Here is a 15,825-nt window from a genome sequence, read left to right as displayed (position 1 = left end):
TTACAGTTAGGTAGTGTTTGGGGGACAGCAGCTGAGTAGTGTTTTCCAAGCCTCTCTTTCATCACCTCACCCCTCAACACCATGAGAAGAGACACATTCTGTAGGAACCAGAGTTCTATGGACACAGATAAGGTATTGTTTCCCCTGCCACAAAACAAACTCCCATTGTAGTTTCATTGTATCCCATTACTCATATGAATGACTAAGGGCTGGTAGCCCCATTTACTTGGCACCTGAGGGGCATGCAGTTGTGGTCCCCAGCCCTGTTCGTATCGCTGATTAATGAGTAATTAAAGTACAACAGACAGTACATTACTGGGAAACAAACTCATCTCTCAGCCCAACCTTTCTTACATTTATGTCATTCGGAAAAATACCAGACTGTTACTGCCTTTTCCACAACAGTATTGCTGCCATTTTATGCAACTGTTGAAACTATCCAAGCATAGTTTATGACACAGTTATTGTCATACCCATGCACAATATTAAGGCAGTGTTTTTCAAACTATGGGATCCTAGGAATTTTATCTGGGTAAGTTCCCCTGAAAGGCAACTTGACCATTACTACAGAACTTCCCCAGCAATATATAGTAGACACAGGGGTGTCAAGTGTGTTTTGGGGCTGGTGTGGGGCAACAGAGCTCCAAAAGTCCTAGTCATTGCCAAGTATCACATCCTTTGCAATGCACAGGATTTCCTGTCAGACATTCTTTGGTAGACAAGCTGATGTAGCAAGTGTAGCTTGAAAGCAGAAGTTTGAAAGCCACTGTCATAAGAAAAACATCTATTAAGAGGGCCTCCCTTCCCACAATAATTTTGTAATATTCATTGAAGTGATCAACAATGGTAGGTGGGAAAGCAAGACACAAAAGTATTGCTTACCTCTGTCACCTTTCTGTCCAAATCCAGGTGCACCAGGCTCTCCACGAGGTCCAGGAGGTCCCTCTCGCCCTCTTTGTCCCATGGGACCCTCCATGCCGGTTTCACCTGAGGAGAACCAGTACCTTAGAATCCAGGTCCCAACATATGCCACATCCTACTCAGTAGAGCTAAAAAATTCCCCTGTGTCAGTAGCTGCTGCCCGCTGCCCCATGTGCTGAGCCATTTCTCTGCAGCTTCTCAGGAAAATATCAGGAACTGCTGGATGCTACCTAATAAGGCAAGCAGTGTCACTGACTTCTCGGGAAAGAACCTTCCAGACTGACTTGGCCATTGGCCCCTCCTGGGCTGGATGTATAAGAGGGCTTCCTGTCACAGTTGAAGCTTTGCTTGAGCAACAAGGTCTACCTGAGATCTAGTGTTTCTGGCCCTGCATTCTGGCTTGCACTCTGACTCAAATTGCTCATTATTCTTTGATCTGCTTACCCATGCTGCCTTTCTGTCCTTTTGGCCCTTCACGCCCAGGGATGCCAGGAATACCTGTTAAAACGACATTATTTTTCTTTTTATAAAATGAAACAAATGATATTAAAAAGAGCTATGCACTGCTACTTTGTGACATGCAGGGAAATGCAGAGAAGCTGAAATGAAATCAGCATTAATATCTGAATTCAAGTTTTGATTGTTGCTTCAAATTTAACATTTTCAATGAACTGTGGCAATAACCAGATGAGTTGGTCTGAAACAGCATCAGTTTAAGGGCAAGTTTAAAAAAATAAGAATGTGGGGAGCAAACACTGAGTTCTACTATGGCAAACCACTCCCAGATTTGATTTAAAATGAAGGCTAGTATCATATATTAAATTTTCAGTATTTGAGTTCTACAGTTCTGCCTACTCCCCTGCAGAGACCAATCTGTCCTTAGAGAGGAATCTGTCAGTAATCGCTCTTTTTTTCCATCTCGTCTTCCAATGAGTATCATCTAATACAAAGGCAGTCTAAGTGCCTTACTGCAAATTGCTGCAAGTCAACTTGAAGGTACCTCTCATTGTGCTTGTGATGTTCAGACTTGACAAAACAGATCAAGTTGCATAATACAGGTGCAGCAACTGATCACAGTGGGAAGCAGAGAAAATGAACAAGGTGTTCTGTGGTAACAGCTGATATTCTCCTCCCCACCAATTTTAAGCACCGTACCTGCAAAATCCAAATTTCTCTTCTCTTTTTCAGTGCACTTATATATAACTAGCACTCCAATAATATAAGAATTTCTGAACTCTTTACATCTCAGATAGTACCACAATTGTTAGGCAGGTGTGCCCTATGCTAATCTCTTCCTTAACAACGATTGTTGCTTGATATCAGACGCTAAACAATTCAGCATTTAGACTATTGATTCCCGCCCTCATTTCACATAATGATGGCATAATTAGAGCACCTGTACAGGTTTATTGTCCTGATTCCTAGTGGCCATGGAAGCTCCATTGCACACACATGCTCACACACAAAGAAAATTTACTCCAAATAAGTTGTCATAGCACACAGGAACTGAGAATCGTAAACTCACCTGGGGTGCCCATATCGCCTAAGACAGAACAAAAGGGACAGAAATGCATTAGTTGTGGGATCAAAATAAGGCTTTGCTCATTTTATCAACCTCTCTCTAATTACTGTCACACATGGGGGTAGTTCTGGGAGATCATAAAAGACAGTGTCAAGGCCATCTCTAGGTCAATCAGCTCTTCAGCTCAGCTGAACCAGTTTACTCCTTACACCTTTCTCTGTATTTCTTTGGAATAATTTTTTCCTGTGAATTCTCTAAATTTTAAACAAATTGGCTTGTGTCTAATGCTGCCATTCATCTCATGCAGCAGACTTCCCCTAGCGCAACAAAACTTTCCCCCCCTCCCCTCTCCCCTGCAGCCCCTTAAAAATGAGCACCCTCAAAATCTGCTCGAGGTCGAGGGATTCTCTGGAGCAGATTTTGTGCGGAGCACAGGGAGAGGAAGGGAAGGGGACGTCCCACTGCACTAGTAGAGCCCTGTTTAGGGAAGCTTTTAATGTTTGATGTATCACAGTATTTTAATATTCTTTTGGAAGCCGCCCAGAGTGGGGGGGTATAAATAATAAATTATTATTATTATTATTATTATTATTATTATTATTATTATTATTATTATTATTATTATTATTATTATAATATTATATAGAACATTGCTTACGTAGTGTTGTATGCAATCCATTTAAACCAGTTTGAAACTGGTTTGAAAGTGGTTTATCTATCATGGCTTCCCATGGAGAATCACAAGAAAGGTAGTACTTCAACTTTCTCATAGAACCCCATTCTGGGTTGAGAATCATAATTATCGGGGCAGACGAAACCCATCCTAAAGACTTGTTCATTTCTATGACATGCATTGCTGAAAGTAAGAGAGATCCCTAATACATATCAAAACAGAGATGCAGCACACAGGTACCTTTCTGTCCTGGTTCTCCTTGGAAATAACCTGCAAAGGAAACAAAATGCTAGTCATATTTCTGTTGTGCAAATGACCCAAAACTACTTCTGGCTTAATATAATGACAGAAAGGCAGTGCAATTAAGTGGAATATATGTGCAGTTTGGAAACCAAAAACTTTTTTTCCTGGAACCCTTTCAGTTGGCTATGGATCTTCTTTAGACTACTTGCCCATTAACACAAAATTAGGCTGCATAGTGTCATCCAGTTTGAAATCTCTTAGAATGTTTAAAGCCAGGGAGTAAACATGGCATCCTGGAGGTGTGCCAATGGCAGACTAATTTGGTCCTAATTTTCCCAGCATCATGTCGCTTGATACAGCAGCTTTCTCAAATATAAGGATCCTCAGTACTGAAGGAAAGGAATGAATGCTCCACCCTCTGGACATCTGGGTATGGCATTATTCCAGATAACCTCCAGAATTACACTTCATTCATTAAAACTTAGACCAGAAAAAGTGTTAGTTTTTAATTTGAGTTTAGTTTAGTCTTTTGCTTTATACAAATATACAGATTGGTTTGGACTGACCTCAAAGTCCACATAATTCAATTATGACCATTCTTTCCCTCCAGTTTAATTGCATTATAGGAAATTTAGGAGTGTAGCTAAAGAACACTACACATTTTCTGGCAAATACATTGCTTCTTTTTCTATCCTTGTGGAATTTTGTGGGCTCCTCACCTTTGCTTCGTTCCACATCCAGCCTCTTCTTCATTAAAAACCACAATTGATCGTCACTAATATCACCCTGTACTGCTTTATATCTCTCGGAATGTACAGCATGTACGTTTTCAACTGTGTTGGGTTGAACCTGCCAGCGGCTGGCTTGGGATTCAAGGATCTCCACCCGGGATCTCAGCTTCTTCACTTCTTCCGCTGAAAGAAGTTAAAACAAAGAATTAGATGATCATTGGTTTTACTATTTGCATGTGTGAATACAACTTTAGTCCCCGCTCTGTGCCTCCATTCTGCTTTTCCAGAACTGAGATGAAACTTAGGGGTCCTCCAGACTGCTGTTTTATCGCAGGTGTGTTCTTCAACATGTTCTTGATTCAAAAATGGTACATTACTGGTGGATTTATTCTGCTTTTACTTGCACTGTGAAGTGTCCCCAACGCTACTACATTAGCACTATCCAGAGGAACTATAGAACAACAAAAACAGACCAAAACAACAACAACAAAAAACCCAGACCATTTGTGATAGAAAAAGTTATAGGGTTTCACCAGGAAGTTTGGGATATGCACTGATTGGAAGTGAAGCAATGTGACTGCCCCCACATTTTTGCAGATACAAACAGTATTGAAAGTGAGGTTGTGTGTGACTGCCCCAATACCATAATAATCACAAATAGTTATGAATGTGGGGAACTTACTGAATATAAAATGCCTAGGGGTGTGGGGGGTGCAACAGAAAACCTTCTTGAATTGTGGGAAATTTAACAATTCTGATAGAGAGAGCTTCTTCCAAAGGAGTAAACAGTGGATTCTCAGAGGATGTATGTGTGACATATATATCAGCTGGTAGAGCATGAGACTCTTAATCTCAGGGTTGTGGGTTCAAGCCCCATGTTAGTTATACATACCCAGAGCATTTTACCTAGGAAATTCTATATCATCATATGACTGGCCAAACAACTCAGATTGGTCAGTTCTCTAACCAAAGTCAAAATATGTAATTAAGTTGAATTGTTCCTTTTCAGTGAAGGCGTCCTTCCTGCATTGCTCATGGGGAGAAAAACAGAATGGCACTTGGGCTTCCCAGGTTCTTCACAGAGAACTTTGCCTAGATCCCTTCAACCCAGTCCTAAATAATTTAAGACCATGCTCTCATCATAATCAATGGCCCCATGTTTGTTTTGATTGCTCAGTAGTAGTTGGTACAGAGTACTACTTGTGGGCTTCTTGCAGACTTCCCATACGCACCTGGTTGGCCACTGTGACTACAGGATGCTGGATTAGATTGGCCTTTAGCCTGATCCTGTTGGTCTCCTCTTGTGTTGTTACTAAGCCATCCCCTTCCTTAGCTGTAACCCATCACTTCTCCTGTTCCCTTGTAATAACTTACCCAGAGCAATAAGCCCAAAGAGTAGACCAAGGAGAAGCAGCCAGGCTAGCAGCAAGCCTAAGAGCCACTTCCACCAGCTGCAACAGGAGGCACAGGGGCACCAGGCTGGAGCAGCTCCTGCTCCACCACATCCATCATCACCTCGGATTTCTATAGAGAGCAGAGACATAACAGTAAAAGCAGGTTAGACAAGAGAGTGTGGCTCCACAAAGGTGTAGGCTGGAAAACGTTCCAAGGTGTCCCACACAAATGTTTGTCAAGATTCTTTTACTTACTGCCTTCCATTTAATGATTATTAACCAAATTTATAAATTGGCCTTCATCACATAGAAATTGCATAGCACTTTCCAACACCACACACACACACACACACACACACACACACACACATATATTTGAAGTTTTCTCCATAATGGCTTCATTTGGGAATCATGACAAACCATATAATGACTGGGATGAGCCCCGAGCCCCCTCCCTTTGGTTCATGAACTCCCCACTATTCCTTTCTCCCCCAGTACAGCTTTAATTAATCACATTTAGCTACCTCCTAAACTTAACTATGGGTTTCTGAAACAAGCCAGCTTCAAAACTGCAGTAGTGTGAAGATGGCTTCTTTCAAACAAGCCATAGTTAGGATTAACCATAGTTTGTGGGGCTTGAACAATGTGTCACACTGTAGTTATTTTTAAAAATGGAAGCAAATGCTTCCAAACTTCTCCTTGTGGCTATGAAAGGCAAAGGGCACACCAAGTAGTGTGAGGTTACTGCTCATTCCCACCATGGATCAGTTATGGTTCATCATGATGTCTGAAAACAGCCATTATATTTATCTTTCTTTAAATGTAACATCCCAAACTTGGTGAGGGTTTGTGTCATGAAGTGATCACAACCAGAAGTCCCCAGTTTAAGTCTCTGCCAAAATCAATGGGAGTAAGAAAGATTTTAAAGCTTGACAAAAGATTTCAAATAGCGTTACACTTCCTCTGGGGAAACTCTCTAGCAACTGAAGCAAGGGAGACATCTGGGATTGATATTCTGGACTCAGTAAAAGTACATGAAAACACTAAGTGAGCTCTTGTGCAGCTTCTGTTCGCTTGTGAGGCATAGACAGGAGAACTCCCTGGTGGGTTGTGATTGCAAGTTGCAATCCCCAGTAGACTGGAACATTTCTACTGGAGTGTCATTGACTTTAGTTGGCATGTTAAGGAACATTTGAGCTTTGGGTTGTAGCTCTGTTGTGCCTCTGCATATCAGCTGTTAACAGGGCTGCATTTTACCTAGTGACATTTTAAAGCTATAATCACTATAAAACGTTGCTTCCCTTCTAAGGCAGACACACTCACCTGCATAAGTAGCTTTGTCCTTGGTTGAAATAGATCTTAGTCCTCCTATTAGAAAAACAAGAACAAATGCTAAATAGTCTTCCTACATGCAGCCACACTATTTCTAAATGAAATTCAAGCCAGGGCAACAGCTGCCAATCCAAACAAGGATCTTGAGAAAAACAGTTGCAGTGTAGCTTCACTGATCAGATAATAGGGCCACAATTTTGCAATTTTCATCATTAAGGGTGGTAAGTATTAGACAGGTTTTTGCAACCTACATTGTAATTTTTAAAAAAATGAAAAAGGATAAGAAACTCTAAAAATAATGGTGCAGAAACATCTGCAAAAATAGAAAGCAACAGTTGGAAACACCCATGCACAACCACAAGAAAGATACCTTTAAAGAACATGATTCCCCACCCCAAATCCGACTCACCCTAAAGCACTTCTTTCACCTCCAGAATGACTATAGCAACACCTCAATTATTTCCTGCACATGGCACTTTCTAGCACATGTGTATAGAGGGGGAAACACTGTTTTATCATGTATAGGTGCTAGGAAGCCACAAATTACATCAAGTTCTCAACACATGATTCCATGGTACAATAGCCACCCACACAATTTTCATGTATGTATACAAGTGCACACATTTATTTCTATAGGTATGTTGGAAAAATATTATTCCCACTTCAAGGCAGAGAATCAGAGGTTTACCATTTGTTTCTGATTTCAGATAGGAATCTCCAGCATAAGAGGAAGAGAAAGCCTGCTTGTCTTTCTTTAGGGTGTCTTCTGAATAACAGCCTGTAAACAGCCCAAACAAAACACATTTAGAAGCATCCCAAAGTAGATATCACACCTGGTATGTCTGAACTAACCAAGTTCCAGTACCTTTGGAACAATCTTCTTCCTCATTCATGTTGACTTACTTATTATGGGGTGATTACATTGTCCACCAAAAATATGACTCCACTACTCCCAGGATAACCACATAGCCACTGATTGTGTGAATACACAGGGACTGGAAACACTTCAGATCAGGGGTTTTAGAAGCAAACCAGAAGTGACTGGGAGAACCTTTTATCAGATGCAACTTGCACTGCTCCCACAGATGCTCTCAATGGCAGCACAGATGGCTGGGCTAAGAGCCACCACATGCTGGTCACTGGATACCTAATGAGATATAGCACAACCAACCCCTGAAAAATACCTTGCATACATGCATCGTAGGACCAGTTCATATGTTACCACAAGAGTTTTACATAAACTACTTATAGTTTTTGAATATTCAGTGGTATATGAATCTTGATAAACAAACAAACAGCATGGGAGCTGGGAGTCAGTTAACATTTGCATGGGAAGGAATTATACTGTCTCCCCAATTAGACCTTACTAGAGTGGTATAAAACTAGACCATAGGAAGGCAGCTTCTACCCCACCAAAGTAATGTCTGAGTTAAGTCCAGTCACCAATGGGTGGGAGACATGAGAACGAGGCAGGAAACAAACCTCCACTGAGCCCAGTGCCAGAAGCACTGAAAACTTTTCCACTGTCCTTGGTCATGATCAACAGCTCCACATCTTTCTTGGGAGCCACGTTCTCTTTCTCTAGGAGCAGGAACTTGCAGTCCTTGCGCAGGATGTCATCATTCTGAGAGCCTGTGGTAGTGGCAGCTGGATGGCATTGAAAAAGGTAAAAGTAAATGAAATCATGCAACTATTGCATGATAGCCCTATGAATATCCAAGCTGTTGGCATGAATCTGCCATTTCCCTGTTCCAGCCTCATCATATATTTTGGGGACCTGAACATTTGGATTTCCATATTTAGGGGCAATTTTTAAGAGAAGATCTGCCGGCTGCCAGACTACAGAGTTTAGTGGCAGACCATGCTAAGCGGGTGGCATGCCAGATACACCACAAGCATGGCATAAATGCCAGGAGAAGGACTCAGACATGCTGGCAGAGTGGCTCCACAGGCAAAGGGTTGGTCTAGTGATCGCCAGGAGGACACTGATCAAGTTCTGAGGCTGTACATATGCATAGATCCCATCTTGCAGGGGAACCCAAGTTCTCTTGGGAGCAGTGTGCTGCTCCTTGTGCTGCTGAACTCACGTGCTGGAGGCACTGTGGCATCACTGCACTAGGGCCATGCGCTCAGATCAGCTGGCATGGAATGCCTCCCTCTGTTCTCTGGCTGGTGTGAGTGCATAACATCTGCCGTGCCCTGGGATTGGTGGGCAATGCTGGTGTTGCCAAGGATGCATTTCTGAGGCATTTACATTTTTTATTCCCAAATGCTTTCTCTTTCTATACTGGACTGAGCATGTGCTGGATAGGGCAGTTGTTCTGCCGGTGCAGCAGCAGTTTATCCCTGGCCCCAGTGTAACTGCAGTAGAGGATTGCTTTGCCCATTTTCAGACAGTTATTTAAAATTCCACAAATGTTGGATTCAGACAAAATGCAAATTGGATTACGAATTTATGCTGGGTAGAAAGACACTTTTGCTAACGCTTTCAGTACATATACAACAGGGGAAAGCTCCATCTATTGAATTCCTGCCATAGTTGTTAAAGGCACAGGAACATGCTCGAAAGAAAAAAAGGTAAACACCCTGTCCCAAAAGAATGTATCCAAAATATATTTCTGCTAGGGTCTTTTGGCCCTTTCTGCTGTAGGCTAAAATGTAAATTTAAATATTTGGACTATCAAAATGTCATTTTCAGTATTTGGACTGTATAATGTCAATTTCAGTATCTAGACTTGTAAATGTCTTATTGCATTCTGTGCTTTGACACCCTTGGCAATGCTAGCAAAGGCACTAAAAGCACCAACATAAGCAAAAGCAAAGGGTGGAAAAAGTCTATATGGGTGAGAACAGGGAATAAATCCCATATGGGTGACAGCAGGGTTTGCTGCTGTCTTGATTAAAATATGTTCTTTTTTAGTGATAATGGGTTCATGGAATTGCCATGCAAGCAACTGCTGCCTTTGATTTATCCAACAAAACTATGAAGAAATGTTTCTGTGAAGACCGTCTGGCATAGTTTAAATTAAGGACAATGATATCAGTTTTGCAATTAGACTTCATGAAGTAAATCCACGTCAGCTGCGCTTTGAGAAAAATGGCTGCAAAACAGGCACTAGGGAGAAGATTAATCTGTTCTCCATGCGCTTTAATGCACTAGGCCTTTATTCTTATTTTCAAAATGCAGCAGCTGCATCTAGTGGACAATCTGGATAACAACACACATTGGTAGGGGCTGATGGGAATTTCAATCCTGTGATATCTGGAGTTCAGTTTAGTTCCCAACATTTCTACATCAGTTTGTAATTCTTATTTTTTTAAAAAAAAAAATAAATAATTGTCAGCATTTTAGTGCAAATTTATCCTAATAGGCTTTTTTTGGTATGAGATTTTTGCAAGGAATTTTCCCTAATATAATGTATTTTTATATTGTTGTGTGTTTGCGGGGGGTGGTCAGTCTGTATGAGGCCTGAGTCCCTTCTAATCCCCTGCATCCAGCAAACATTTCTATACATGAAAAAATTGCCACTAGCATGTCCTCAGTAGTGCTTATGACATCACTAGTGACACAACCCCACCTCCCCATTCCATGGCAGACATGTGTATACTATGGATTGCAGAAAAGGTACCATTCTATCTGTTATATGAAGACTGGTTTTCCATATAATGCAAAATGAAAACGAAGACTCACCAGTTGTAGATGAGGTGGACACACCAGTGCTAGTCACGCCATAGCTCTGGGTTGTATTCTTCTTTGCTCCATATGCTGTTGCTAATAAAGGAGAAGAAGAGAATACTTCAGTTCACAGTTTGTAGAAGCCAAAGAAAGAGATCTAGACATCTGCTTCCCCACCACCACCATTTATTTATTTTTTGAGTAATAAGCAGAGGAAAAGGTATTTCTCTGCAGAGAGTTGCAAGTTACTAATAAATAATATTTTATTTCATTTTATTAAAGTTCAAAGCGTTTCAATGCAATTATCCAAACAACCCTTATAACAGCCCTGTAATGCAGGTGAGTATTATTGTGATAACTCAGCAGTACTTAGGTACACTGTCTGCTGTCCCATCTCTACTAATCCTGTTTGGCTGTTCGGACTCATGGTACTCAGCATGGGTTTAGGCATGGTTCCCAAGTAACCTGCTTGGTCCCTGGTTTTAGCATGCCCTACTCTCACAAACCCCTAATGAAAAAATAGTGCTTGGCAGTGGAATCCTATACATATGTACTCTCAAGTATGTGTATATGTTGCACCGTGATTAGCTTATGGTATAAGTGATTGTTTCATCAATATCTGGAGCATTAAGGAGTTGCTTTGTACTCAGTCAGACTCTTGGTCCCTCTAGCCTGGTATTGTCTTCTGCACAGACTAGTAGTTGCTCTCTGGGGCTTCGGGCAGGAAAGTCCTACCTAGAAATGCTGTGGCCTTCTGTATCCACAGCATGTGTTCCATCACTGTCTATGGCCAGGGCCAGCCTACAGCATTTTGCTGTGTGAGATGAAGGACCAGAAAGCACCCCTTCTCTACTCCATGTACAGAAGCCAGCCAGAGGGGCAGCTGAATCTTGCTTCAACAGTAAAAATGGGGCAACTTCTTTCACTGCATCTGAAGCATCAGCTGTGTGGCATACACAGCTCTGTCCTCCAACAAAGTGGAGTGTCATGAGACAAAGGTTCTTGAGAGCAAAAGCAGGCAAGGGCTAGGCACAGCCTACAAGGCCTGCACAATCATTTCAAGCCTGCTAACTGTAACTGTTAGCAGTATACTGCCATGTCACTGTGACTCGTGACTCATCTTGGGTTCCCTAAAAATGTAACCAGCCATCTCTCTGGGCCTCAGTCTGTCTTCTGAGTCAGTCTCAGCTCAGTATGTGAGTGAGTTGTTGCAGACAGAGCGGCTCCAGGGCTCCAGTTAATCCATAACTAAGATCTGTGCCTCTCTGAAGACTAAGATGGCTGCTATGAGCACTCTGTGTATGCTCTTTAACTATGCTGTTTCTGAACAAGTTTATTTCCTTCAGTAAAGTTTTATTCTGTTTATAAAGAAGACTCTGCATTGATTAATTTACCATTGCTCCACAGAGTGGAGGCGGGTATCAGGAAGAACAATCAAGGGGCTGTCACTGCTGCCTATAGTAATCTACCGCCTGAGGTGTTTATTTCACGTTGTCAAATGCTGGGGCCAGGTTTACAGCCCAGTGCCTCACTCGGAGCATCCAGTCACAAATGAAGTTAGTGAATATGCACAACATCAAACTGTCTACAAAGGCCTGTCTGAGGCTAATCCATGGCCAGCATGTACAGAAATAAGGTTTTAAAAATATTCCATGAGGAGCTGGATTTCTCAAGTATGTCACCCAAATGGCTCATAAACTAGGTATTTTCATAATGTTCTGTTACCTTACCTGCAGTTGTGGTTGCAGTATTGGCAACACCAAGTGTGCTTGGAGCCAGGTTGTTCTGAACACCAAATACTGCAAATAAAAATATTCTGGGGTGAGGTGCAAGTTTGCTTTTTTTTTTTTTTTAGTAAACAGCCATAGTGACTCACCACAGGTAAGAATGGTCTGAAATTAACCATGCCCCAAAATTGAAGACTTCCCCTACACTGCATTTAATAAACTGAGCTAGTCTGTCATTCTTTATATTCATTTCTAATTGTCCTCTCAGAAGTGCACAAATCTCTGTAACTTATTATGCAGGAATAAACTTTTAACTTTGGGAAATAGCTTGAAAGTTCTCTTTACAATTCAATGTTTAGAGGAAGGGTGTGGAAATCTTCCTTGCTGATTCCTAGGTTCTGAGAGACTGCAAAGCAAGGAATTGCTATGCAAGCCTGGGTGCCAGACCTGAGGGCTTTGCCCACTCACCTCCTGACTTGGGTTACAGGTAAGGACATCCCTCTGACTGGCACCCAGGCTCAGGGACACACTGCAACATTTGTGCTGCTCATTTCACTTGTATTTATTTTATGTATTTTTGATTATCTTCAATAAATACTTTTTTAAAATCTTCTGCTGCAGGAGTTCTAAGCCATCCCTCAAACAGGTGTTTCTGTTTACAGAGCAGGAGCTTTAAATGAATCCCACAAACTAGTCCAGGTGTGCTGGTGCCACTGGCATGAAGAACTGGAGACCAAACCCTTTGCATATCCCTCTCCTGATGGCCGCACATCTTGGCAGGTGGGATCAAGGAGGGAGGGAGAAAACGCACCTGTGGAAGAACTGCTGAGACCAGCATGCAGAGCTGGGGAACTGGGAGCCAAGTTGTTTGGGACGCCAAACACTGTGGGGGAAGGTAGGGAAAAAAGGAAGAGATGTTGACTATGTAGGTGAAGTCAGAAAGATTCCAACGCATCTGGGACGTGACACAAATCACTTGTCCTGTAGCAGAATGATCAGTAAACTTTAAACTTTTCGATTTGAATTCCACACACTGAAAGAAGTCTCTAAAACATGGCGGAGGGGTAAACTGTGACCCTCCAGATGTTGTATCTGGACAGCTCCTGCCATCAGTGACCATTGACCATATTGGCTGGGGCTTATGGGAGCTGGAGGGCCATAAGTTTCCCATCCCTAGCCTAAAACCACTGACACCTTTGCAGATGTCTACCCTAATCTTGCAAGCTGTTGTTTAGCTGGCTGCTTCACAACTCTTCTTTTACTGGCACTCGGTTGTACTTTAGAGCCATCTAAATTTGCTTTACTAAATTTAACATTCCACTGAATAATATATATGTCTGAAGTGAATGAGTTCATTAGAGGGCACACATCCCACCCTGATCCGATATATTGTCCTCAAATTCCAACAGTCACTCAGGCAATTTGGCCAGAAGGGGCAATGCCTTCCCAACTCCCAATATGGTTAACACTTATACCCATACGGTGAAGGCAAGTTCTGAAACCAACTGAGGAATGGCAATGAAAATGTAGGAAAGCAATGATGGTGCAGAATATCCACACTGCATGCTTCCTTCGTGGTCTTTAAGACTTCTGGTATTGAGTAACCACAACTGGCCACCTCATGATTTTCAGAAAAGGTTATCTTGGAGCTTGTCTGCAGAATTGCTATGGCCGATGCTGTGAACATGTACCTGATCCAGTAGAATGTGCTGCCGTGTTCATCAAAGAGGAGCTTTGAGTCATGTTGTTGTGGTAGCCGCCGAGAGACGACCCTGCAGGCAGGGTGGAGGACCACATGTATTGTGGGAGTGCTGCATTCAAGATGGTTGTGTCGTATGTCCCTGACACTGGAAGAAAAATCAACAAGCAACATTAAAAACCATATATCTTTATATACAATGCATGATCCTTAAGCAATGTGATTTCTTTTTCTGTTCCTCTCACCTAAACAGCACCATAAAATATGAAACTTGGTCTAATCTGTTTTTGGTGTTTCCTTTTTTTAAAAAAACAAGTTTATATAGTCTTCAGAGTTATAGAGAAAAGCATGAATATGTCCTTCAAATTGGTTTTAAAGCAGGCATGGCTAACCTGTGGCTATCCAGAAGGATAATGGAAGCTGTAGTCCAGCAACATCTGGAGGAATACAGGTTTCTCATCCCTATTCTAAAACATCATAAACCGATGGTGATCCCTAGCACAGTTTTCAGTGGCCATGGAATTGGACATCAGCAGAGATCCCTTATTCGATTCAAATTCTTTCCTTGCCCTCCTCACATTGAGCATATTTGCTTCCTCCAGTTGCTTCCTATTTGTCAGGAGTCACTCCTGAGTCCTGACCTTCTAGCTTTTAACTAACACCTCTGCCCTGGTCTTTAGTGGTGTAGTGGTTAAGAGAGCCAGTGTGGTGTAGTGGTTAAGAGCGGTAGTCACGTAATCTGGGAAACCGGGTTCGTGTCTCCGCTCCTCCACATGCAGCTGCTGGGTGACCTTGGGCCAGTCACACTTCTGTGAAGTCTCTCAGCCCCACTCACCTCACAGAGTGTTTGTTGTGGGGGAGGAAGGGAAAGGAGAATGTTAGCCGCTTTGAGACTCCTGAAGGGGAGTGAAAGGCGGGATATCAAATCCAAACTCTTCTCTTCTTCTTCTCTTAGTCTAGAACAGGGGTAGGAAACCTATGAACTACAGCTCCTATCACCTGTGATCATTGGCCATGGTAGTTGGGGCTGATGGGAACTGGAGTCCAGCAACACCTAGAGGGCCATAGGTTCCCCATACCTAGTGTGAAACTACTTTTGATGAAACTAAAAAAAGAGTCTTGCAATGGTGCCACTCAATCACTGCCAAGAGAGACTGAAGCAGTTATACTTCACTCTACTTTTTGGATACTAGGAAAAAGCATGCACCTTTGAACAATAATGTGATCCTTTCACTGTTGGCCTGTAAAGAAGACAACCATTTGCAGCCTCTGCCACCCTCCCCACCTTATTCTGTGATTTGATAGATTAGAAATATACTGGAATTCCTGGGGTCCAGCAATGAGATACCTGATTGGCTGCTCTCTGTCACCATTTTGGTTTCCACAACAGCTTTTTTAGGTATCGGGAGTGTGCTTGATGGGGATCGAGTTGGGCTAGCACTAGCTGACCGACTTCCCCGAAGTAGTCGTTTGACATCGTCCAATTCTGTCCCTAAAAGAGAAGAGAGATATTGGAGACTTAAGCTCAAAACTTGACAATGTAGGTAGAAAATTAAAAGCATGATGATGGTAGAAAATTGTATGCTTTATATGTTTGGGTCTTAAAAATGACAGATGCATCTGAAGATGGATAGAGCTGAATGGTGCAGGCCAAAACTACACACACACTATACCTTTGAAGCATATTCTTTCCCTCAAAGACTTCCGGACACTGTAGTTTACCCCTCGTAGAGCTACAATTCCCAGCAACCCTTAACAAACCACAGTGCCGAGAATTCAGGGGGGGACGGGAGAACATGTTTCAAACGTGCTTCAAAGATATAGTGTGTATGCAGCCCTTGTCTCTGTTCTGGCTGCTCCACCTCAACATCAAGGACTCCTCTTCCCTTGAGGCCACAAGTAATTTC

At 42.2% G+C, this 15,825-nt stretch overlaps 1 protein-coding gene and 1 long non-coding RNA gene across 3 annotated transcripts in view; one reads left to right on the top strand and one right to left on the bottom strand.

Annotated features, from left to right (window-relative positions):
* COL17A1 (collagen type XVII alpha 1 chain) overlaps window positions 1-15,825 on the bottom strand; it is a 61,033-nt gene that overhangs the window by 27,159 nt on the left and 18,049 nt on the right. For both annotated transcript variants that reach the window (XM_083505042.1, XM_083505043.1), the window contains 14 exons: window positions 15,267-15,410; window positions 13,911-14,066; window positions 13,031-13,102; window positions 12,223-12,291; window positions 10,508-10,588; window positions 8,299-8,463; window positions 7,505-7,594; window positions 6,808-6,852; window positions 5,465-5,614; window positions 4,079-4,273; window positions 3,357-3,386; window positions 2,447-2,464; window positions 1,366-1,419; window positions 883-987 (listed from right to left, as the gene is read on the bottom strand). In XM_083505042.1, the coding sequence (XP_083361168.1) occupies window positions 883-987; window positions 1,366-1,419; window positions 2,447-2,464; window positions 3,357-3,386; window positions 4,079-4,273; window positions 5,465-5,614; window positions 6,808-6,852; window positions 7,505-7,594; window positions 8,299-8,463; window positions 10,508-10,588; window positions 12,223-12,291; window positions 13,031-13,102; window positions 13,911-14,066; window positions 15,267-15,410 (1,374 nt within the window). The remainder of the gene's footprint in view (window positions 1-882; window positions 988-1,365; window positions 1,420-2,446; window positions 2,465-3,356; window positions 3,387-4,078; window positions 4,274-5,464; window positions 5,615-6,807; window positions 6,853-7,504; window positions 7,595-8,298; window positions 8,464-10,507; window positions 10,589-12,222; window positions 12,292-13,030; window positions 13,103-13,910; window positions 14,067-15,266; window positions 15,411-15,825) is intronic.
* On the top strand, window positions 10,387-12,938 carry LOC310707729. Its single transcript, XR_014526699.1, has 3 exons — window positions 10,387-10,441; window positions 10,775-10,831; window positions 12,841-12,938. It is a non-coding gene; the product is annotated as an uncharacterized lncRNA (long non-coding RNA).

This window comes from Podarcis liolepis, assembly GCF_965112155.1.
Source record: "Podarcis liolepis genome assembly, chromosome: 5".
In the NCBI taxonomy this organism is placed as follows: Eukaryota; Metazoa; Chordata; class Lepidosauria; order Squamata; family Lacertidae; genus Podarcis; species Podarcis liolepis.
Note: the sequence above shows the minus strand (reverse complement) of the source record. Positions and strands in the feature narration are given on the sequence as shown.